The 21,039-nt window shown below is 52.3% G+C and overlaps 7 protein-coding genes and 2 non-coding genes across 9 annotated transcripts; 6 read left to right on the top strand and 3 right to left on the bottom strand.

Annotated features, from left to right (window-relative positions):
- Positions 1–404: 404 nt before the first annotated feature.
- Positions 405–2,122, top strand: QC762_101565 (uncharacterized protein). Its single transcript, XM_062884540.1, has 2 exons — positions 405–1,113; positions 1,168–2,122. The coding sequence occupies exons 1-2, from the start codon at positions 916–918 to the stop codon at positions 1,912–1,914; spliced, it is 945 nt and encodes a 314-aa protein (XP_062747381.1). The 5' UTR covers positions 405–915; the 3' UTR covers positions 1,915–2,122.
- A 392-nt stretch (positions 2,123–2,514) lies between these two features.
- QC762_101560 (uncharacterized protein) lies at positions 2,515–6,507 on the top strand (the record flags this gene model as incomplete). Its single annotated transcript, XM_062884539.1, has 2 exons — positions 2,515–3,711; positions 3,775–6,507. Exons 1-2 carry the CDS (start codon positions 2,734–2,736, stop codon positions 6,505–6,507), a joined length of 3,711 nt encoding a protein of 1,236 aa, XP_062747380.1. The 5' UTR covers positions 2,515–2,733.
- Positions 6,508–6,979: 472 nt separating this feature from the next.
- On the bottom strand, positions 6,980–7,074 carry QC762_0027660. Its single transcript has one exon. It is a non-coding gene; the product is annotated as a tRNA-Pro (tRNA).
- A 113-nt stretch (positions 7,075–7,187) lies between these two features.
- On the bottom strand, positions 7,188–10,033 carry SAC1 (Phosphoinositide phosphatase sac1). The gene is made up of 3 exons (XM_062884538.1): positions 9,557–10,033; positions 7,746–9,487; positions 7,188–7,685 (listed from the first exon to the last, which is right to left on the bottom strand). The coding sequence occupies exons 1-3, from the start codon at positions 9,762–9,764 to the stop codon at positions 7,515–7,517; spliced, it is 2,121 nt and encodes a 706-aa protein (XP_062747379.1). The 5' UTR covers positions 9,765–10,033; the 3' UTR covers positions 7,188–7,514.
- Positions 10,034–10,661: 628 nt separating this feature from the next.
- Positions 10,662–11,402, top strand: YPT52 (GTP-binding protein of the rab/ypt; the record flags this gene model as incomplete). The annotated part of the gene is made up of 3 exons (XM_062884537.1): positions 10,662–10,748; positions 10,806–10,997; positions 11,055–11,402. 3 exons carry the CDS (start codon positions 10,662–10,664, stop codon positions 11,400–11,402), a joined length of 627 nt encoding a protein of 208 aa, XP_062747378.1.
- A 987-nt stretch (positions 11,403–12,389) lies between these two features.
- MIC60 (MICOS complex subunit mic60) lies at positions 12,390–14,885 on the top strand. The gene is made up of 3 exons (XM_062884536.1): positions 12,390–12,646; positions 12,719–14,590; positions 14,646–14,885. The coding sequence occupies exons 1-3, from the start codon at positions 12,533–12,535 to the stop codon at positions 14,688–14,690; spliced, it is 2,031 nt and encodes a 676-aa protein (XP_062747377.1). The 5' UTR covers positions 12,390–12,532; the 3' UTR covers positions 14,691–14,885.
- A 13-nt stretch (positions 14,886–14,898) lies between these two features.
- QC762_101510 (uncharacterized protein) lies at positions 14,899–17,003 on the top strand (the record flags this gene model as incomplete). The annotated part of the gene is made up of 2 exons (XM_062884535.1): positions 14,899–14,903; positions 15,257–17,003. 2 exons carry the CDS (start codon positions 14,899–14,901, stop codon positions 17,001–17,003), a joined length of 1,752 nt encoding a protein of 583 aa, XP_062747376.1.
- A 482-nt stretch (positions 17,004–17,485) lies between these two features.
- Positions 17,486–20,721, top strand: MET7 (Folylpolyglutamate synthetase; the record flags this gene model as incomplete). Its single annotated transcript, XM_062884534.1, has 3 exons — positions 17,486–17,632; positions 17,685–18,891; positions 18,946–20,721. 3 exons carry the CDS (start codon positions 17,486–17,488, stop codon positions 19,200–19,202), a joined length of 1,611 nt encoding a protein of 536 aa, XP_062747375.1. The 3' UTR covers positions 19,203–20,721.
- Positions 20,722–20,915: 194 nt separating this feature from the next.
- Positions 20,916–21,027, bottom strand: QC762_0027600. Its single transcript has one exon. It is a non-coding gene; the product is annotated as a tRNA-Leu (tRNA).
- Between the last annotated feature and the right edge of the window lie 12 nt (positions 21,028–21,039).

The raw sequence follows: 21,039 nt of genomic DNA, 5'->3' as shown, positions 1-21,039 counted from the left end.
AGAGACTCATCAACTAGTTTTAGGCCTGTTAGTTGTCTTTTGAGGCCTGTTAGTTGTCTTTTGAGGCCTGTTAGTTGTCTTTTGAGGCCTGTTGATTATAGTTCGAAGCGTCGAAGCGGATTTATGAATGGAGTTTTGGGAGCGTAATGCCATTGAGAAGCTGCTGAAAGATGCGAGACAGATAATGAAGAGAAAGAAATGTGCGTGAGGGGGAAATATGCGTATAACACCGTGAGCTTGGGCAGGCTTGATCAGGCGCCGAGAAGTGTGGGCAATAAACGCCCCTTCCCAGTTCCTGTCCCAATGTACTAGGTATCTTGCTCGCGCGCTATGATTACTGAGCAAAAATTTACACTTTTTCATGGCACCCGTCCGATCTTTTCTTCTCAGCTTTTATCAAGCAGTACAGTTGAGTGTTCACCGACATTTCACTAAACCAGGCTCAGTTCACCATGACCAAATTCATCACTCACCAACCCCATCAACCTCCATTGAAGGTCTTACCTGCTTATAACACACCTGAACAGGACAATGCCTCAAGATATCATGCCTAAAGAGCATGCTCCGTGCGCTGGCACAATGGAATGAATAGTGCCATTTATTCAGATGGGCTCAATGTTCGTCCCATCTCGAGGTTTCGTATTGTGCAAGTCCCACTCAGTTATCCAGATAGTGCTCCTATTGACAAAGAAATCAACAATAGATATCTCATCAATAAGATGAATTTATAATATGGCTCCATCCGATATCAACGCTCCCAGCTGGCTGGCTTCATTTTTCGTGAAGAGTTTTCAGTTCAAATCCTCACGCTTCCTTTGGCAACGACTGGGTCGCTGGCCTTCCTTACTCATCAAGATCTCCTCGATACTCTCTCTCTCTCATGTTCAGCAATGCCAATGAGACAGTCAAGCAATCATGGACCCCATATACCCTACCAACGTTGAGCCAGCAAAGCCAGATTACTACTTTGATCTCGGGTTCCCAACCTTTGACGACGAACACAGCTACATCGAGAGAAGGGATATCAAGGCCGTTTGGCTCAAGCTGATCAAGCAGCATCACCCTGACAAGAGGGGGCCAGGCAACGACGGTGATACGGCCGAGTTCCGCAGGGTTTGTTACCTCCTTATGTTGTCAATTTCTGGCATTCGCTGACAAGTGAGGTAGGTTCAAGAAGCTTATGACTACCTTCGCGAGGAGGACAAACGCACACCTTACGACGAAGAATACCCTCGTATTAGAGTCGAGTGGCTCCGCTACCGGAAGCTGGCTTCCGAAGAAGAGGATGCTGCAAGACGAGAATTTGAGGCTTCAGAAAGGGAAATCACCACACGGGGAAAAGCACGAAGAGAAGCGGAAAGACACGAAAAGATTCGAAATGAGTGGAATCGATTTGAAGCCAAGAGACAACGGGAGTTTGTGGTTGAATGGATCCGCCTCCAAGCAGAGAGACAGGCCGAGGAAGCTTCAAGGAGGGCCAAGGAACAAGAAGAACAAGAGGCCAAAGACAAGCTTAGAGGGCAAAAGCAAGAGCGACGGGACATGGAATGGGAGGAGCGGAGGCTTAGGGCAGTTCGGCATATTGAGGAACTCGAGGCAGTTCTGCAAGCTGAGCGAGCCGAAAGATACGAACGGGCTAGACGAGAAGGAAACCGACAAAAGGAAGAATGGGAGCGGAGACAATGGCAAAGATGGTGGAAGAAAGCGAAAGGATGGTTCACCAACACCAGGAAAGCTTCAGGGGGGCAGAGGACGATTTGTGGACGGAGGCATTTCCGACCCAAGAGCCGGTTCAAAGTGCTCAGAACTCAGAGAGCGAAAGCACTCAAACATACTCTGAAAGTGAAATTCAAAGTGTGGCAACAAAAGAGGCACCGTTTTACTGCCGCCATGCTCTTACAGGCTGGGCCGTGAGGTTTGGACGAGCTGAGTGCCTCCTTTGTGGAAGGGTGAAGGGGTGGATGAGTTGTACTCGACAGTGCCCTGCCTGTAAAGGCAGAGCGTGCCGCAAGTGCAAGAAGCACTACGTGGAGAGTATTCTGAGGAGGAGACATAGGAAGTATCAGAGGGAGAGAAGTTACTAGTAGGCGCAGGGACAAGACGTTACATTTTCGAATATAAGATGGAGTTGAAGTGTGGAGCGCACCCTGCCCACAAAATAATTGACACAGCAAGAGTAAGTTGGCCCATATGATGTTGTATACCATGCCTCGACAGTAAACTAATAGGCCTTTGAAATATCTTTAAAGGCCTACTAACTATTTTTTAAAACCTTTTGACTATCTTTTAAGACCTCGTTTAATGTTTTGCAGTGCCAGTTATTTGTATACAATGTGCCAGTGACAAGCCAAGGGCCGTTTAAAGTCCCATGCATTGTGCATGGATAGCGCTGACAGCGACTTCAACCCCATGCTTGTTTGCGGCTAACAGTGGGCCAGTTGCCTGCCGACCCGAGGGGTTTCCCTGAAACTCACTGAAGATGAAGCCAAGCTTGGTTCTCTGGGGAACACCAACCAGACATTGAACTTGGACCCTGGCGAATGAGAGGATTCCCACCACCTCCCTCCTGACGTCGGAGCTTCACATGGAAAATTCTGGCTCTCAGCTCCTCTGCCAGCATCGCCTAACGCACCAGACACCATCTGCAACACGGCGTAGAAAATGTATCGCCATATCGAATATCTTTGAGTTGGAACCCCGAGAGATTCGCCTCAGGGCGAAGGGAGCTCCGAAATGACTGACCACACCACCAACACCACCGCCCACGATGTTAGCCCACCCTCCCATCTGCGTCCACAGCGGGCGGCACGCCACTCCAGTGCGTTCGAACGAGGACCGTCCTCCAGCTTACAGAACAGCTTTATAAACGTATCACCCCCCGACTCTAACCCAGCACCGCTCCACGAGGAGCTCGACCCTCTAGCGAAGTCGTCGATGCGCCTGGACAGCCGAAACCCGATCGAGAAGCGGCGGTCACTTAATGCGTCCCGTGGCCATAAACATCGACCGAGTGGTGCTTTTCTTCTCAACGATCCTCTATTCAACCCCCATACTCGCGAGCGCGACGCGCATATCAACCCGCGAGCCGATAGGCAATACCGAAAGTCGACCGATCAATACAGGCTTCGAAATGCTCAGCATGACCAGACCAGACCCTACCCGAGAACTCTCTCGGGCAGCTCAGGGCCTTCTATGCTCACTGGGGAGTATGAGCCAACGGGGAGTGGCCACTCTGACCCAATATCGGCATCCTCTACCCTCACCAGGCGCGAGCGCGACTCCCTTGCGGGGGACACAGCTGTTGGATCGTCGCCTCGAACGAGCATTACGCAAATGGATCTGGAATCGGCACAGATTGTTAATATGGCCCTAAACCTGAGCGAATCCAGACGCCTCGCGTCTAGGAGAAGCATTACGCAGCCAGCGCCACCTAGATTGGCACCGTTGCCTGATGGTACCACAGGAGGCAGCTTGAGACATCACCTTCAGCAACAAAGAAGAATTTCACAAACTATCTCTCCCAAGCCTGATCGGTCACCGAGGATAGGTCCGGGGAGGGTGCTCAGCCCTCTACAGCCAGCATTTGAACCCGAAGGGGGCTACCGCTACCATTTTTCTCAATCTACTTTGGCACGCGCGCAGAAGGCGAAAGAGTATTTGGACCTTATGGCCCAATACAGAAGAGTCCTGGAACTGTTGCCGCCATTGGAGGTACCTCGAACGACCAAAGGGTTGATAGCCAGTCCCCCTAGCACATCAACTGACTCTATTCAGATGTCTAGAACTTCCACCAACGAGTCTGAGACTAGGATTGGACGCCCGTACAATCCTCTTCAGTACATACGCAATCGCAAAGTCAGAGCCCGCGAGCGGAAAGCTATTGATGGTGAAGGCCAGGGGTTTAACGATGTCCCCAGAGTATCTGAGTGGATTGACGAGGTTGCCAAATGGGTGGCCACCGGTCAAGCTCGAATACCAGGCAATCCTGCCTTGCCCCCCTTTTCAGGCGCACAAGCTGCATCATTTCAAAGCTCTCCGCCATCCAACGTTTCTCGGTCAACGACCTCTGCTGCTAAACCAAAGAGACCGCGAGTCGACTGGGCGATTGATCCTGCAGACATGATCGCAGATGTCTACTGGCTGGAGCTTGATGATAATAAACGGCTGGTAGAGGATCGCCATTGGAAGCGAGTGTTTCCCCAGGGAACGGACGCTTCCAGGCCATTGCCATTACGCGACGAGGCCCCACGGTTGACAACACCGGGCTCAACTAAAGATTCTTCAGACTCTGGCGAGAAGCCACAGCCAGAAGCCCCGCCACCCAAACATGAGCATGAGCATGTCCTGAGTACAGCTAGGGATCGCGCACAGCAGAAGCTACGAGCTCTGAAAGGATCCCATCACCGCCAGAATAGCTCTGTTAACAACAGAGATTTTCTGCGTATCCGAAGAGCCTCTGTATCCGAATCATCAGACACAGACAGTGACAGGCGGCGGCGGGCCAGAGCCGGCACTGCCACAACTACTGTAAGATCTGTTTTGGAGAAGCAGATGGAGGAGATGATAGCTAGGGAACAGAGGGAGTCGGAGTCTTCACCAGCCCTTTATGACCACGAGGCGCTACGTATGAAGTTTGCTAGCCTCAACCCGGCGACCCCTGAGCGAGATCTTTTGAACAACGCCGCATCAGATGCGACCCAGACTAAGCCTTTGTCTCGTGGGACGGATTCGCGCGCCGACCTGAGCGAGAGCGAATGCAGGCTCACAGGCTTACACCACCGTCCTTCTCCACCTGTTCCGGGCCGTGCTAGTCTCGAGGTCCCTTCGAGAGGTAGAAGATTCTCGGTGGATTATGATACGTCACAGCCCAACTCCCCAGATTTGCGGCCAAATCGAGATGTCGGTCTAGTCCCAGCAATCGGGATGGATTTATCACCCTTGTCCAGCAGACCAAGCTCTCCATCACGAAACCCGCTGAGCAAGGTTAAGAGCATTTTCCGTGAGCGTAGTAAGGAGCGCATTGCGGACAATTATGCAAGCGCAGAAGAGCCCGAGACACCAGCGCCGCTGAACGAGAAGCTCTTTGCCTCGCCCGAGCCGGATTGGAGTGCCGTGTCATCACCGGAAAGAAGACCGTCAAGGAGTCCGATCGGCAGGATAGTAACCAAAGGCACAGACTCGAGTCACCGGTCACATAAGAGTGTCGGCAGTGTCAAGCTTAAACCTGAAGATGTTGGAGGCGGCCTCAGGTCGCTGTTCCGTGGCCCTCGTATCGACACTGTCCTGCGAAGCGGCGTGTCCAAGATCAGTGATATGGTTTGGCGAAAGGACGCTGGTGATGATCAGTACTCTACCACCTCTTCGTCAGATTCTGAGGCCGAGGCCAGGGGTAGGTCCCGTGGTCCTCGGGTTTTTCGACGGGGTCATGGTCGGACGCCATCGACGCAAAACGGAAAGCATCAGGTTGAGCCTTTACCACAGTTCGTCTCGGTAGCAAACACCGCCAAGCCACCGAACAGTGAACAGCAAACTGGGTTGCTACCACACCCACCAGCACAGCCACTCAGCCGACGATCATCGCGGTTCGACCTCCTCAAGCCGCCAAGGATCGATATTCAAGATGCATCACCAAGTGCATCGCCGCCTCCCTTGTTGGAGAGGCGCAAGGAACAGGTTGAATCAGACGTCGAGTCCCGGAAGAGCGCCGACTGGGGGATCGATCGTACCGACATGGCACCACTACCCTTTCATAAACCCCGACAATTCTCTACCGTATCTTCCAGCCGCCACTGGTCCATTGCCGACCGTGGCGGTAGCACTCCAACGCGGCCAGCAATCTCCAAACGGGAAATCGCCCGCTTGAAGGCGCTGATTCTCAGCTCTGGAATCCATGCAATGGAGGTAGATCGCCGTGCCAAAGAGCGCAAGCTTTTGACGTCCCCTCACTCCTCCCATATCTCTAGCCACTCCCCAGATGGCCAACCGGACTTTGCCTGGAAGGACGTTATATCCCTATGTCCTGACTCAGAAACGAGACACAGATTGGTCACCCGCCCCGTTGCTCAAATAGATCTCTATCCCCTCGCCGCACGGACTCTGTCATCTGCAATGGAGGCCACAGCGGCGCAGTTTCAATTCACGCACGACAAGTTCACCAGGGAGACGGCGCCCCACTTGGAGAAGAAGGTCGAGGCAACAAGGTGGAAGATCGCCGGGGAGCTGACCGACCTCGCGCATAGGGCTGCGGATGAGGCGGACGAGGCGAATCATGATTTGGTTGCGGGCCAGAGGCTGAAGGTCAAGAGGGTGGTGGACCACATTGAGAAGATGTTGCGGCGCCGTAGGAGGCGGTTTAGGTGGCTTAGGAGGGCGGGGTGGTTGGGAGTGGAGTGGGTGCTTGTTGGGTTTATGTGGTGGGTTTGGTTTATGGTGATGATTTCGAGGGTGGTGATTGGGCTTGGGAGGGGAGGGTGGAGGTTGGTTAGGTGGTTGTTGTGGTTGGAGTGAGGTAAATCATATCATTTTTGAAGGTGAGGGTTGAACAAGGTAATGGGTAATAGGATAATTGGGGAGTAGGTGGGCGTGTGTGTGTGTGTGTGTGTGTGTGTGCGAAAGAGAGAGAGAGAGAGAGAGAGAAATATGGTTTTTTTTCTTGGATAGGGTGTTGTTTGCTAGCCTCTTTTTTGGGCTTCTATAGCACCGTTTCTTTGCTTGGGGTTCAAAGAGGGATCGATACCCAAGGATGGAAAGATGCGGTTGAAGAGAGGAAGCAAGCAGTCAGAAATAGTAACTGTGGATTTGAGTAATTGAATTGAAAGAATGAACGAATGAACTGGAAGAAGGATGAGAGAAGTGAAATGTTGATATCGCCCAAAGTTGTCGTCGAGTGTTGAGTCAAGCGGCGTGGTTTGTGGCGCAGCCCAACGTGGGACCCATTGATAAACTCTTTCCACTAACTTCAATCCAATAACAAATCACAGGCCGTGTGGTGTAGTGGTAGCATACTTGCTTTGGGAATTCGTTCCAAGTGTTTCAACTTGCAAGTGGTCCCAGGTTCAAGCCCTGGCTCGGCCCAATACTTTTGCATTTTTTCTCCTCGTTCCACCTACTCTATTTGCAGATGGGTGAGTCCAATGCTTTTGACACTCTTGCCATTGAAAATCTACCTACAATACAAATCAAGCGAATTTCGAAAATACAACCCATCAAATGACCCGATAGACTTAGAATGTATTCAAGGTAAATGCAACCAAATAAATAACCTTTGATTAACCCCTTGCTCGTTGTCTCTTCCCGCAGCAGGCTATTATACGAATCGAAGTAGTAGTTGTGTGCGAAGCGAAGAGAAGTCTAACCAGTACTAAAACAATTCCTTCAAAAGCGGTCCATTCACAAAAAAAAGCTGACAAAAGAAACAAGACCAGCTCGAGGGGGTGGGCGTACAAGAATGAAGCCAAGAAAACAAGTGTTGTTCCCCCCTCGATGCCATGAAGGAGTGACACTTGCTGTGTGGTCTACTCGATCCTCTTCTTGCCTTCCTCGGCATTGATGTACCTCGCGACAGACAAGCCCCTCTCGTGCCTGGCCACCAACGGCCCGAGAATCTTGTCCTTGCGCACCCGGCTAATCGTCTCGTGGTAGCCCTCCGTTGCCCAAGGTCTGGGGTTGAGTTTGGGCCAGTTTACCTGTTGTAGTATGTCAGCAAACTGTTACAGGTCCCAAAAAGAGACAGAAAAAAAACTTACGTAGAGCATCCCGTTATTGAAAATAAACCACAGCGCCCACCCCGTCACCCCCGTCCAAAACAAGATAAACAACCTCATCGGCCACACGGCCGCGTCGGGCAGTCTCGGCGAGTACATCCCCATCAGCACAAAAAAAAGCCCAAACGCCGCAATATACGGCACCGCCTGGATCAACACCGGCCTCCTGTCCACAAACACCAGACCCCCCCCCACGCTGGGTTGATACACACCCAAAAACAAATCAAACGCATCCTGCCTCGGCCCGTCCAAAAAGTTGTTCTTGCAGTATCTCGTAACAGCCACGTTTCCGTCCTGCAGCGCACCAGCCTTGGTCCTCTTGCCCGTTCTCGTCAGATCAGTCTTCATAGCCCCGGTACCGGAATACGCATTCGACACCACATCCGCATTATCGGCCCACATATTTCGGAACATCAGCTCAAACGCCGCGTCTTCATCCGCGAACCTGCTCCCCCTAGCCAGCAAGCCAAGATCGATAAACATCCTGTCCAGCGTCCACCGAGCAAGCATAGACTGTACCACGTTCGTCCTGTCCAGACAATCCATGCAGTTTGTCCTCACTACACTCGTCTGCAGCGACCGGACGTCCAACCTCCCGCCGTCGGTCTTGTTGTTGTTACCGGGGGTAGAGTCAACACTAGCACGGAAGTACTGCTGGGCCACGAGCGCCTCGCGCATCCGGTCGATAAGCAGCTGGGCGCGGTGCATCTGCAACCCCTTGGTCTCGGCGTGAAAGTCAAAGTAGATGTAGTGCAGCCTGTCAAACTGGGATTTCTTCTCGGCTGTCTCGATGGTGTGGAACTTCTCGTCAGTCCGTTGGTCGCCCTGGACGTGTTCTTTGGGCCGAGAGACGAGCATCTCTACTACCTTCTCGTAGGCCTCCTTGACGGGAACTTCGCGGCCCTTTTGGTTGACAAGGTTTACTAGGTAGTTGTCGCCGTAGATGCGGATCTGTTCGTCAAAATGGGCTTTGGCGGCTGGGTAGGCGGCTTCGATGGCGCGGATCTGGATCTTGGGGGTGTACTTTAGGGTGTTGATTTCAGCCCAGTAGGCGGGGACGCTGCCGCGGGTTTGGACGTAGGAGAGGATTTGCATCTCCTTGCCTACACCGTCGGCGAGAGAGGATGACTTTTGTTGTTGCTGCCATGACGAGCCGCCAAGACCGGTGGTGTGGTCGTTGAGAATGACAACCTGTTCGGTTTCGTTGTAGTTGGCGGCGTTGCCTTGGTCATCGAGACCACGGGTAAAATAACGGGTTCCAGCGCGGTGGCGGGAGCGACGGGAAATGAGCGCAATCGTTAAAGGGGTGCCCTTGAACGTTGTTGGATGGATCTCGAGCATGCCAAAGATGACCGGGAGGATATAAGGGTCGATGTTTGGCTGAGGAGCAGGCTGACCGCGGCCGCCACTGTTGCGGAAGTTGATCAGGTCGGACTGGATGAAGCGGTTCCAAAAGAAGCGGTCGTCAGCACGCTTCCAGAGCGGGCTCTCGGCGTCCTGTTGCGCTTGGCGCTGGAAGCTGTTGGTAATATCGACAGAGTACGAGAAGTACATTGGCCCGGGCTTGATGAAGCCGCGGAGAAGGTTGAGGAAGCGGTCCTCATCGGGGTCGCTGACTTGTCTTTCGCGGAGGGGCAGGATATCTGTCGAGACAACCTTGTAGACCATATGCCCTCGCAGACGACCGACGGGTTGGGCTTTTGTGATGACGATGATGTACTTGTCTTCACAACCATAGTCAGTAACAAGCTCTTCGCACCCAAACCCTCCGCAACCATCATAAAGAAGCTCACCTAACCGCAGCTGGATCACGCCCAGGATACCGGCAATGCTGGTAATGCGCGAGACGCGCTTCCCGGAAAGTAAGGAAGCATCAAGAAGACGGATATCGCCAGTTGGGCGGTCGATAGCGAGAGCTGGTGCATTGGGGCTCGAGGGCGAAGTAAAGATGTAGGCATCAGACGCCGTCTGGACGTTGATATCGCGGAAAGGGAGAGTCATGTTGGACAAGAGGTTGCGCCGCCAAACGACGGAATCGAAGCTATTATCTTTTTATTTCTTGGTCGTCATGTAGATGAAGATAGCGATCGAGGTGTCTAAACGAAGGGAACGGTTGCTGCAGATCGTCAATTTTGTGCAGCTTCAGAGTCGGTGTTGAAACATGTCATCTAATTATGGAAATCTCGAGCCTCATCCAAGTGATGACATCCCAGCCAGAGGCGACCAACAGGAGGCGTTGCTGCTCTGCCCTTTTGGTGCCAGCTCTCCCAAGCTCTCCCTAATCTGCGTGACACGAGTCGCATTCGCACTGTGGCATTTATGGCCCACTGGCATCTGCCGCGACCGGCTGGCAAGGATGGCGACGTAACCAAAGTTGCCGCTCCTATCACGTGGAAATTTGCACAGACCTCGGGGTGGCATCTGCGCCTATCGGGCGACCTGACGTGTGCATGCGCCGCCGCTGAGCGCTGAAAGCACTGACATTGGCCAGGACCCGGGCTGGTTGCTCTCATTGCTTCTCAACGACCTCTGCCAACCAGCCCCAGCTCTTGACTGATTCCCCCAATTCTTGGTCCCGTGGTATCACTCGAGGCAACCACATTTCAGCATCCAACTCCAGTCAACTCGGCGAGCACCCTTTGTCTCGACAAGTCTCTCCAGCGTTTATCGAGAACCCCGCGAACACCGACCCGCGAAACTTGAGTCCCCGCCGCCCATTGTCATTTCGCCAGCGCCCGCCGTAACCTTCCTTGGCAACGAACGCCGCCTTGTCAGCAGGTCCCATCAACGGTCAACGACGGTTTGGTCTTTGACTTTTGCATCACCCAAACCACAGCCAACGTACACCATATTACCACATTCACCATGGCTTCCCGAGGACCCCCTGGCGCTCGCGGCATGAGCAACCGCTTCGCGCAGTTCAAGTTGGTCTTGCTAGGTGAATCTGCTGTGGGAAAGAGCTCGATAGTATTGCGCTTCGTCAAGGTGAGCCGGGCTGTCGGATTCTGCAGGTTCCGGACACAACTGACTGAAAGATGATAGGATCAATTTGACTCCTACAGGGAATCCACTATTGGTGCCGCCTTCTTAACACAGACCATTTCGCTCGACGAGAACACGACTGTCAAGTTTGAGATTTGGGATACCGCTGGCCAGGAACGCTACAAGTCCCTCGCGCCCATGTACTACCGGAATGCAAACTGCGCCGTTGTTGTTTATGATATCACGCAAGCCGTACGTTTAGGATCCTTCCTTCTTTGGAAGCATCCCTGACTAACCGAACTGCTGTAGGCGTCGCTCGACAAGGCCAAGTCGTGGGTGAAGGAACTCCAACGACAAGCCAACGAGAACATCATCATCGCCCTTGCCGGAAACAAGTTGGATTTGGTGACGGAGCAACCAGACAAGCGCGCCATCCCTACCGCCGAAGCCGAGGCCTACGCAAAGGAAGCCGGCCTTCTCTTCTTTGAGACATCCGCAAAGACTGCCGAGAACGTTCAAGAGTTGTTTACTGCTATTGCCAAGAAACTTCCACTTGATCAGGTTGGGCCGAGACATGCCCGGCCTGGTCAGCGGCCCGGAGTCAGTCTTGCTCCCGAAGGAGCCAACACGCAAGCCGGTGGGCCCTGCGCGTGCTGATGAGAGACGGTTCTTGAAACCACACGGTTAGAAGCATATTCAAGGACTCAGGCGTATGACCGGCAGTGGATGTCAGAGGAAGAATATAGAGCAGTTTGGGGCTAATCTGGGCTTTTGTTGAACGGGGACAGGGACATCGACATTCACACACACACACACACACACACACACACACACACACACACACACACACACACACACACACACACACACACACACACACACACACACACATCTTTGATCGGAGTATTGTTGGGAGGAGGGTACCAGTGTTGCTTTTTTTAAATACCTCATCTTTCTTATGGGATTTGTTTTTTAACGGGTGTGTTTTTCTCGGCACCATGGTCGAGGAGAAAGCGTAGGTAGGCCACCTGGTGTGGGAGAGCCGGACTGGCGCATTTCGCTGTACAGTATGGTATGCAGACAGATAGAAGCAGCAGCTTGCAACGGCCGCGGTAATTCAGTGACAGATGCGGTGCCGGCAGGGACTAGAGGGGACGGGTATACAGGCGTGAGTATAATGCAAAGCGTATCTTTCAACCTGTTTTGGTCTTTAAAAAACGAGCTATTCATCCCATATATTGTATCATTCAAAGTGAGGTAGGTGTGCTGATGTCGGATGTCATTTCGTGACGGGACCTCTCTGCGTTGCAAACCAGACTTCCACCAAACCATGCTTTTTTGGGCCAGTGAGACTTCTTGATAGCTGCTCGGGCCAGTAAAACCAAAAATAATTAGATTTCGTTTTTAATCGATTTTAGCACGCGCATTATGCGCGCATAAGAATTAATATTTACAAAATAATCGTTGTAAGTAGGGCTACATAGCTATATTTATTATATTTATACGTTAAAGGTTGCGGGTAAGTTATACTTAAAAAGTGTGAAAACACATTATCTGGCGCACGGGCATCGAAGGCGTGTGAGGCTGCCAAAAAAAAGTGTATATCGTGGAAGTCCCGTTTGCAACGCACAGCTGGTAGGGTGCCAAGACCCTGTCGCCAGGATTCTCGCTGTGGCCCGCAGCTTCTTCCCGGAACTTTGCCGAGCTCTTTTTTGCTCAGCATTCTTCCCCCAAAACACCACGTCTAACCCTCCCAATTGCGCCGAACCAGCCACTCCATCTCCCTCATGTTGCGTACATCGATACGATCAGTGAGGGCGCTGGGCAGCAGGCCTACGGCTGCCGTTGCCGGGCGCCAATGGCAGGCTTCCGCAGCCCGACGTGCGGTTGTCTCGGGTCAGGTATGACCTCATTTTCAAGTATTAGAACCGGTTGCAAGGGGAAGCTAACTAAACCCTTCTGTTTGCATCTAGAGATTCTATGCCGACGACAAGAAGCCCCTCGTTGACGAAGCAAAGCTTCCCGCCGCTGAGACCCTTACTGCCCCAACAACTCCCCCACCACCTCCTCCCCAGACTACCCCCGCCGCGACGATTACTCCCGAGCAAGCACCCTTGACACCACCTGCCCCTGGCCCCGCCGTTGTACCCCCTCCTCCTCCTCCCGTCGCTCCCATCGTCCCCAAGAAGAAGGGCTTCTTCCGCAGACTTCGCAACTTCCTCCTGAAGCTCGTACTTCTCGGTGTCCTCGGGTTTGGTGGCGGCGTTTGGTACTCCCGCATCAATGACAACTTCCACGACTTCTTCACCCAATATGTCCCCTACGGCGAGGAGGCCGTTCTATACCTTGAGGAGCTCGACTTTAGGAAACGCTTCCCCAACGTTGCGAACCGGGTAACAGGCAGACGGGCCGATACGGCCAGCGAGCAAGTCAGCATCCCAGCCCAGAGCGGTGCGTCATGGAGGGTGGCCGATGGTGACCATGCCGGCCGCCAGTCGAGCGGTGTGGCCCAAAAGGTTGTTGCTGCGAAGGACGCCGTCAAGGACACTGTCAAGGATATCGTCAAGCCCGAGCCTGCTGCTGTAACCAAGGCCACGACGGAGACTGCGGCTCTTCCTAGAGTCGAAGCCAAGGATGCGGCCCTGGAGAAGAAGGTCAAGGGTGTGGAGGAGAAGAAGGAGATTGCTGTGATTCCGGCTGCCGCTACTTCTTCCAAGCCCAAGGAGTTCAGGGCCCCTGATGTCAACGAGCCTTCTGTGTGGCCCCCTGCTTCGCCAATCGATCCTCTGTCTGTTCCCCATGCCGACGACGCCATCGTTCAACAATTGGTTCATATGCTCAACGACATCATCACGGTGATCAACTACGACGGTGCCGCCGACAAGTACTCCCAGACCATCTGGAAGGCCAAGGATGAGGTCAGCAAAGTCGGAGAGAGAATTCTCAGCATCAAGTCTGCTGCGGAGGAAGAGGCTGCCAAGCAGGTCAAGGCCCGCATCGACTCATTCGACAAGCATGCCAACGACCTTGTGTCTCGTTTGGAGGCTATCATGCTGGCCCAGGAGCAGCAGTGGCGTCGGGAGTTTGAGGCTGAGGTTGAGAGATTGAAGCACAACTACGACGACAAGATCAAGCTGATTCAGGAGCGTGAGCAGAAACTTTCTGAGCAGAAGCTCCAGAACAAACTTTTGGAGCAAGCTGTCGAGCTGCAGCGTCAGTTTTCTCGGGACATCAAAAAGCATGTCGAGGAGGAGCGTGAAGGACGTCTTGGCCGTATCGAGTCTCTCTCCAGGGCTGTCTCTGAACTCGAGAAGCTTACTACTGGTTTGAACGAGGTCGTTGACACCAACCTGCGGACCCAACAACTCCACGTCGCTGTTGAGGCCGTCCGTGCCAGCTTGGAGGATGCCCACCACCCCCGGCCATTCATCAAGGAGCTTGTCGCTCTCAAGGAGATCGCCGCTGACGACCCGGTTGTCGATGCGGCCATCGCCTCCATCCACCCTTCTGCTTACCAGCGCGGTATTTCTACTTCCGCCGAGCTGATTGACAGATTCCGCCGCGTTGCCGCCGAGGTGCGCAAGGCGTCTCTTCTTCCCGAGGATGCTGGTGTCGCTAGCCACGCCTCTAGCTACCTCTTGAGCAAGGTGATGTTCAAGAAGCAGGGCTTGGCGGCCGGTGACGATGTTGAGAGCATTCTTACCCGCACTCAGACCTTCTTGGAGGAGGGCGACCTTGACAACGCGGCGCGTGAGATGAACACCCTTGGTGGGTGGGCCAAGACGCTGAGCAGGGACTGGCTGAGCGAGGTGCGCAAGGTGTTGGAGGTGCAGCAGGCTTTGGACGTAAGTTATCTTCCTTTTGAAGCTTTGCAACACAATTTACTAATGAATATGATAGGTCATCACAACCGAGGCCAGACTGCAAAGTTTGAAGGTGGAGTAAAAGGGACCAACGGGACATCAAAATTTTTCTTTTGTTGTGTACATTGGCCTTGTTTAGACCGCGTCTACATCGTGGAAGGATAGCTAGGCCGGATTGTATTAAGTATTCAATAGAGTGGCTTGTGTTGATACCATGTATGTGATGTGCCGTTGCTGTGTGGTTGCGGTATAGTTTCTTTCACCTTTCAGCCAGCTGAGCGAGCATGACCATGGCGTAATTCTGCCAGCTAGAATTTCAGAATGGCTGACTCTTCCTACATTTTCCTGATTTTTTCCCTTTTTTTTTTTTTTTAATTGCTCGCAGTTCTTGTTGCGCCCCTGCATTGTGCTTCTCTTTAGAACCGCATTTCGGAGTGACCCACTTTTATGTGGTGATCAATCTTGACTTGATCATGTTCTTTCATCTTTCATCACATCAAGCCGAAGATTGATACTTTTGGCCTATTGATTGATTTTTGTGTCGTAAGTAGTGAGATTGAAATCAATGAGGCGAGAACATTATCCTGATATGTTCACAGTCTTACTCCGGTCCGGACCGACTGAGCAATTCTTACAGTGACACACCAGCCCGGTCAGATTTCACCTGAGCTCTCACTCACAGCCGAATGTCGCCGAACCTCAACTGAGAATGCAAGCTATCTATCGCTCACTTTCAAGACAACCTGCCATCAGCACCATCACAAATTCCCGCTTCCAGCAACCATCTTTCATCCCATCCAGGGTGCCAACCTCTTTCTCGCTGCCGGCATACATCTCATCTCATCCCCGACGACCCATCCACATAACCCCCAACATGTCCTCCTCTGTCTCTTACCAAAAAGCCCTCTCCCGGCTCTCCGCCCTCCAATCCAACCTCGCCATCACCTCCCTCTTCACAGTCCCCTTGCCAGATGGCACAGACCGCAACGCGGCCGCCATCCCCGAAATGCTCTTCTGGCTCTCCCGCGCGGGGCTCTCCCCCGAGAGCATCGCCTCCTCAGGCCTGAAATGCGTGCACGTCGCCGGGACAAAAGGCAAGGGCAGCGTCAGCGCTTTTGTAGGGAGCATCCTCGCACAATACTCCAACCCCTCCACTCAAAAGGTGGGAGTGTACACCTCTCCCCATCTGGTTGACCAAAGGGAGCGGATCTCCCTTTTATCGCCACAGGAAAAAGAAGGGATGATTAATGAGGAGAAGTTTGGCAAGTACGTCAATCTGGTGTGGGATACCATGACTGCGGAGGCGAGGAAGCAGCTTGGTGCCGAGGCAAAAGAAGAGGAGTTGGAGGGGCCGGGGACGAAGCCGTTTTATTTTCGGTTTCTGACCATTGTTGCCTTGAGGGCGTTTCTGGACGAGGGGGTGAGGGATGCGGTGGTGGAGTGCGGGATTGGGGGGGAGTATGATTCTACTAATGTGCTCACGGAGGAGAGTGTCAGTGCTGCGGTGGTGACGCAGTTGGGGATTGATCATGTTGGTATGCTTGGGGATACTGTCGAAAAGATTGCGTGGCATAAGGCGGGGATTTTCAAACGGGGGGTGAAGGCTTTTACGATTAGGCATCCACGGGAGACGGTGGGGGAGGTTTTGAGGGAGAGGGCGAGGGAAAAGGGGGCGGAATTAGTGGAGATTGGTGAGGAAGAGGTGAAGGGGTGGAAGGGGGTGGAAGGGGGGATGTTGCAGGGACCGTTTCAGAAGGGGAATATGGCTTTGGCTGTGTATGCTGCTCGGGAGCATCTTGTTAAAACAGGCCACGAGTTTGAAGGGAGGTTTGGGGTTGATGAGGAGTGGGGGCTGGATGATATACCGGATAAGTTTGTGAAGGGTCTTAGAGAGGCGAGTTTGAGAGGGAGATGTGAGGTTGTAAGGGATGGGAAGGATGGGACCGAGTGGCTTGTGGATGGAGCGCATACAGAGGATAGTTTGGCGGGTGTGGGAGAGTGGTTTGCTTCGAGGGCAGGAGATGGGCTGAGTGTTCTGGTGTTTAACCAGCAGGAACGGGACCCAAAGATACTGCTTACTGCGTTGCTCAAGGGCGCAGAGAAGGAAGCTAGTGGGTCAAAGGAGGTGTTTACACATGCTTTTTTCACGAGAAACGAAGAGCTACCGCCAAACGAAGGCGAGAAGAGAGACCTGAGTGTGCAGACGAAAGCACTCGAGATCATGAAGGAGTACAACGGTGAGGTGGAAAGTAGAGTGTCCGACAATGTTCAGTTGACTATTGAAGGGGTTAAATATTTGACAGCAAAGGCAAGAGCGGAAGGAAAGGAGTGCCGGGTGCTGGCGACGGGAAGTTTCCATCTTGTTGGGACTGTCTTGAAGAGAATCAGTGCATAGATTGGGGTTCATCCAACAGCGAAATCATGCCCGTACGCGGACGAGCTTTCAGGATGTGACACCGGAGAAGATGCGAAGTTTGGACAGGAAGTCCCTAAGTATAAATTCTCAAAGCTATCCTACTAGAATACCATTCTCAGGCCTGTCGTTTGCTTGTCTGATACAAGTACAAGTTGAAGGCAAATAATAAAGACCGGAACGTCGGGTCTCACCCTCACCAAGTCCGGCAGCTTGTTGTTCCGTCCGATATAGACGGCAGTTGCAACATAAGTGGGCCTCTGACGTCTGCACCGACGCCGATGTTCGGGGGCCGAAGCAACCCGGAGTATTCCGCTTCCAGCATCTTGTCGCACTATCCCACATCCGTCTTCATTTTATCTTGCGCTTAATTCGGGAATTATATGTGAACCATCATCAAATTATACAAGATGAGAAGTCGGTGATAAACCCACATCCACAACCGATATTCAGACTCGACCTCAATGCATCATGTGCTGAAGCGAAAAGCAATCTTCGGCGGTTTACCGACGACATCTTTCAAGTCCACCACCACAAGTAATACCCTCATCTCTATTCTTGTCAGCTACCGGCGGCAACACTTTTCAGAGATGGCGTCAAGAACATATAATGTAAACTGCCATCTCCATCCTGCGATCATCATTCACTAACCGGTAAATAAAGGACGCAATCGACACCCTCAACACCCTCCAGACCCCCTTCGCTGTCATTGAGGCCCGCCGGAAAGCAGGCATTCGCCCCGATGCGAACTCCGTCCAGGAAATGAGAGGCTATCTGGCCCGGATAGGTTACTCGACATCATCTGATCTCGAGAAGCTCAACATCGTGCACGTTGCTGGCACCAAGGGGAAGGGAAGCACGTGTGCTTTTGTCGATTCCATCTTGTCAAAATGGCACCAGACGAAAGGGATTCCAAAAAAAGTTGGCTTATTCACCAGCCCACATTTGATCGCAGTCCGCGAAAGGATACGAATCAATTCTCAGCCGATTTCAGAGGAGATGTTTGCAAGGTATTTCTTCGAGGTCTGGGAGAGGCTAGAGGACAACAGCACAGTTGCGACTGATCTCGTCGAGCCTGGCACGAAACCAATCTACGCGCGGTACCTGACTCTCATGAGCTACCATGTCTACCTGTCGGAAGGCGTCGACGTTGCCATTTATGAGACGGGAATAGGAGGCGAGTACGATGCCACGAATGTGGTGGAGCGGCCTGTGGCGAGCGGCATCAGCACATTGGGCATTGATCATGTCTATGTGTTGGGCGACACAGTTGACAAGATCGCGTGGCACAAGGCAGGAATCTTGAAGAAAGGCAGCCCTGGTTTCACCATCGAGCAGGTCGGTTCTGCTGCCGAGGTGCTCAAGAACAGAGCGGAGGAGAAGGGTGTCGATCTGAAGGTCCTCGAGGTCGATCAAAGGCTCCAAGGCGTGGGAGTTAGGCCCGATGCGAATTTCCAGAAGAAGAATGCTACGCTCGCAATTGCTTTGGCTGAGACGGCGCTGAAAAAGCTGGATCCCGATTTTAAGCCGGATGCGGCGGCATTGCCAAGTGAGTTTGTTGATGGGATAGAACAAGTCGTTTGGAGGGGACGGTGTGAGGTCAAAGAAGAGGACAATATTATTTGGCACGTGGACGGTGCGCACACCGTGGATAGCTTGAAGATGGCGGCCAGGTGGTTCGTTGAGGAAACCAAGACTGAGGGCAAGGGACCAAAAGTTTTAATATTCAACCAACAAGGGCGGAGCGAGGCCGTCGACTTCCTGGACGGATTATGCAACACTGTGAAGAACGCCGATTCGACAGGTCAAGGGTTCCAGCATGTCATCTTCTGCACGAATGTCACATATGCCACGACGGGCTATAAGAGAGGTATAGTCCCCTGCACCACAATTTTGGACAAAACTCATGGCTAACCTCAACCAGACTTTGTGAATCACCAGTACAACCCAGCTGACATCGAGAAAATGACCCAGCAACGTATATTTGCTGAGAAATGGGCATCACTCGACACATCTGCCAAGATTCTAGTGATACCTAGCATTGAGGAAGCCATCAACACTGCGAGAGGGTTGGCAAATTCTGAGGGAGAAGACGGCAGCAAGGTACAAGCACTCATCACAGGCAGTTTACATCTTGTTGGCGGAGCATTGGGAATTTTGGAGAAAGCTGATGCTCTTTAAACATCGGTTACAAGCAATTAGACGTCAGAGGGGCAGAGTTGAAGTGTGTCTTGACCACTGGACTTGCCCGAAATAGCCTGTTATTCAACTGACAGGTTTTGGTTTAGGACATCCCGTAATCCGTATACCGATAAGAAACACTATTTTGAGGGTGCATCAGATAAGACCAGCCTCGGTCCATATTTTCACTCTTATTCCAAGCTTATATTGGCCTGGTTTCTGGCCACAGTGTGGCGGATATCTCGTAAACGATTGCAAGGTTTGACTAAATTAAGTCTCGTCAACTCAGTTTGAGACGGGCGCCTCCTCTGCGGTACTTAAATTTCGCTTGGATCCCACATTTCTTTTCTCTTCTTCTCGCATCTCTCTTACAATCAACACCTCCGACCTCGAGATTCAAGGCAGTCACGTTCTCTCTCACCAACATCGACGGTGCCTCTTGAGCAGACGCCCACAATGGCAAAGATGACAAAGTATGAAACGCCAACGGCTAACATGGAATTACACTCGTTGAGAAGTCATCATGTTCGTCCCGAGAACATGCTCATCCGCGAGCCACTTGAGGAAGATGCAGAGAATAACACGCTGCGCCGATGGCTGCGGCTCAGCTCTCTATCTTGCAAAATTTGGGATATGATCGAGTGGGCGATCTACGGCCGTTACCGCATCAAGAAGACTACTTCACTGCCACGCGGGAATCAAACATACCTCCGGTCCGAAACTTTCGCTACTTGATCCATTCATCCCAAACAACACCTTGGTATGAGCGATGCGCCATGGGAAATCATCGTGTGATGTCTTCTGGTGGAGCCGCCGTCATCTGTGGGAAAGAACCCAGACTTGGAATCACTGGTCAATTGGCGAAACTATCCAGTCGCGTCACCCTCGGCCAAAATCACCTCTCCTTTGCACCGCTACAAAGCTGGATGCCCGTGTGAAGGAAAAGCCTATGGTTGTTGCTGCAGACCTTACCGAACCTGGGGCAGACAAATGGTGTACTCGCAGCAGGACCCTTCAAAGACTTATTTGACGGGTAAATCGCTTGTCGCTGTTTACCTCTTTAGCAACGACCAGAAGTTTGTTGAAGAGGCAGATCTGGGAAAGATGGTGGCACGATGGCCGAAAAATAAGAGCGAAGCGCAAAACACAGCAATATAGGCGGAAGTCTTTGCTTTGCTGCCAAACCGCCCGATTTGGCGCCGTGCTCTGGTCTGTGATGCGAGCCTGGCTGATCTCAATACAGTCGTGGCAGTCACAATGCGGCCGGATAGGAATTACGGTTCCTCAAACGAGGCTGCCATAGGCAAACTGCCGGATTTATCTTTGCGAGGTATGATGAGAATTCACGGATTTGATTCTAGGAATATTGTGAAAGAGAAAGACTCAGAAATGAAAGTTAATGAGGACGGAGGATGCACGTTGGCGTTGCCACCCTGGATGGGATCGGGCTACCGCGGTTAAGCTGCGTATTGATAGTCATAGAGTCGTAGTTGGTACCATGAAAAGAGCCACATATTCACTTACTCAACGTTCGGATTAGTTGGCTTCTGAGAATTAGCGTGAAGATGTTTGAGTGTCGTGGTTTTAAGGATCGGGAGTCTGGGTTGCGCCGAGATACAGGGAAAAGGGGGCCCCTTTTCAAGTGGCATTCAGATGCCGAGTGTCTTTTACGAACTTAGGGATAAGATTTGCTACCTGTTTATGTAACAACACGGTGAGATGGCCGAGCGGTCTAAGGCGCCAGGTTCAGGTCCACCTGAATTACCATACTGTAAAGTATTTCCTGGTCTCGAAAGGGGCGTGGGTTCGAATCCCACTCTCATCATTCTTTTACTTA

The sequence above is a fragment of the Podospora pseudocomata genome, assembly GCF_035222375.1.
Source record: "Podospora pseudocomata strain CBS 415.72m chromosome 1 map unlocalized CBS415.72m_1.2, whole genome shotgun sequence".
Classification (NCBI taxonomy): domain Eukaryota; kingdom Fungi; phylum Ascomycota; class Sordariomycetes; order Sordariales; family Podosporaceae; genus Podospora; species Podospora pseudocomata.
Note: the sequence above shows the minus strand (reverse complement) of the source record. Positions and strands in the feature narration are given on the sequence as shown.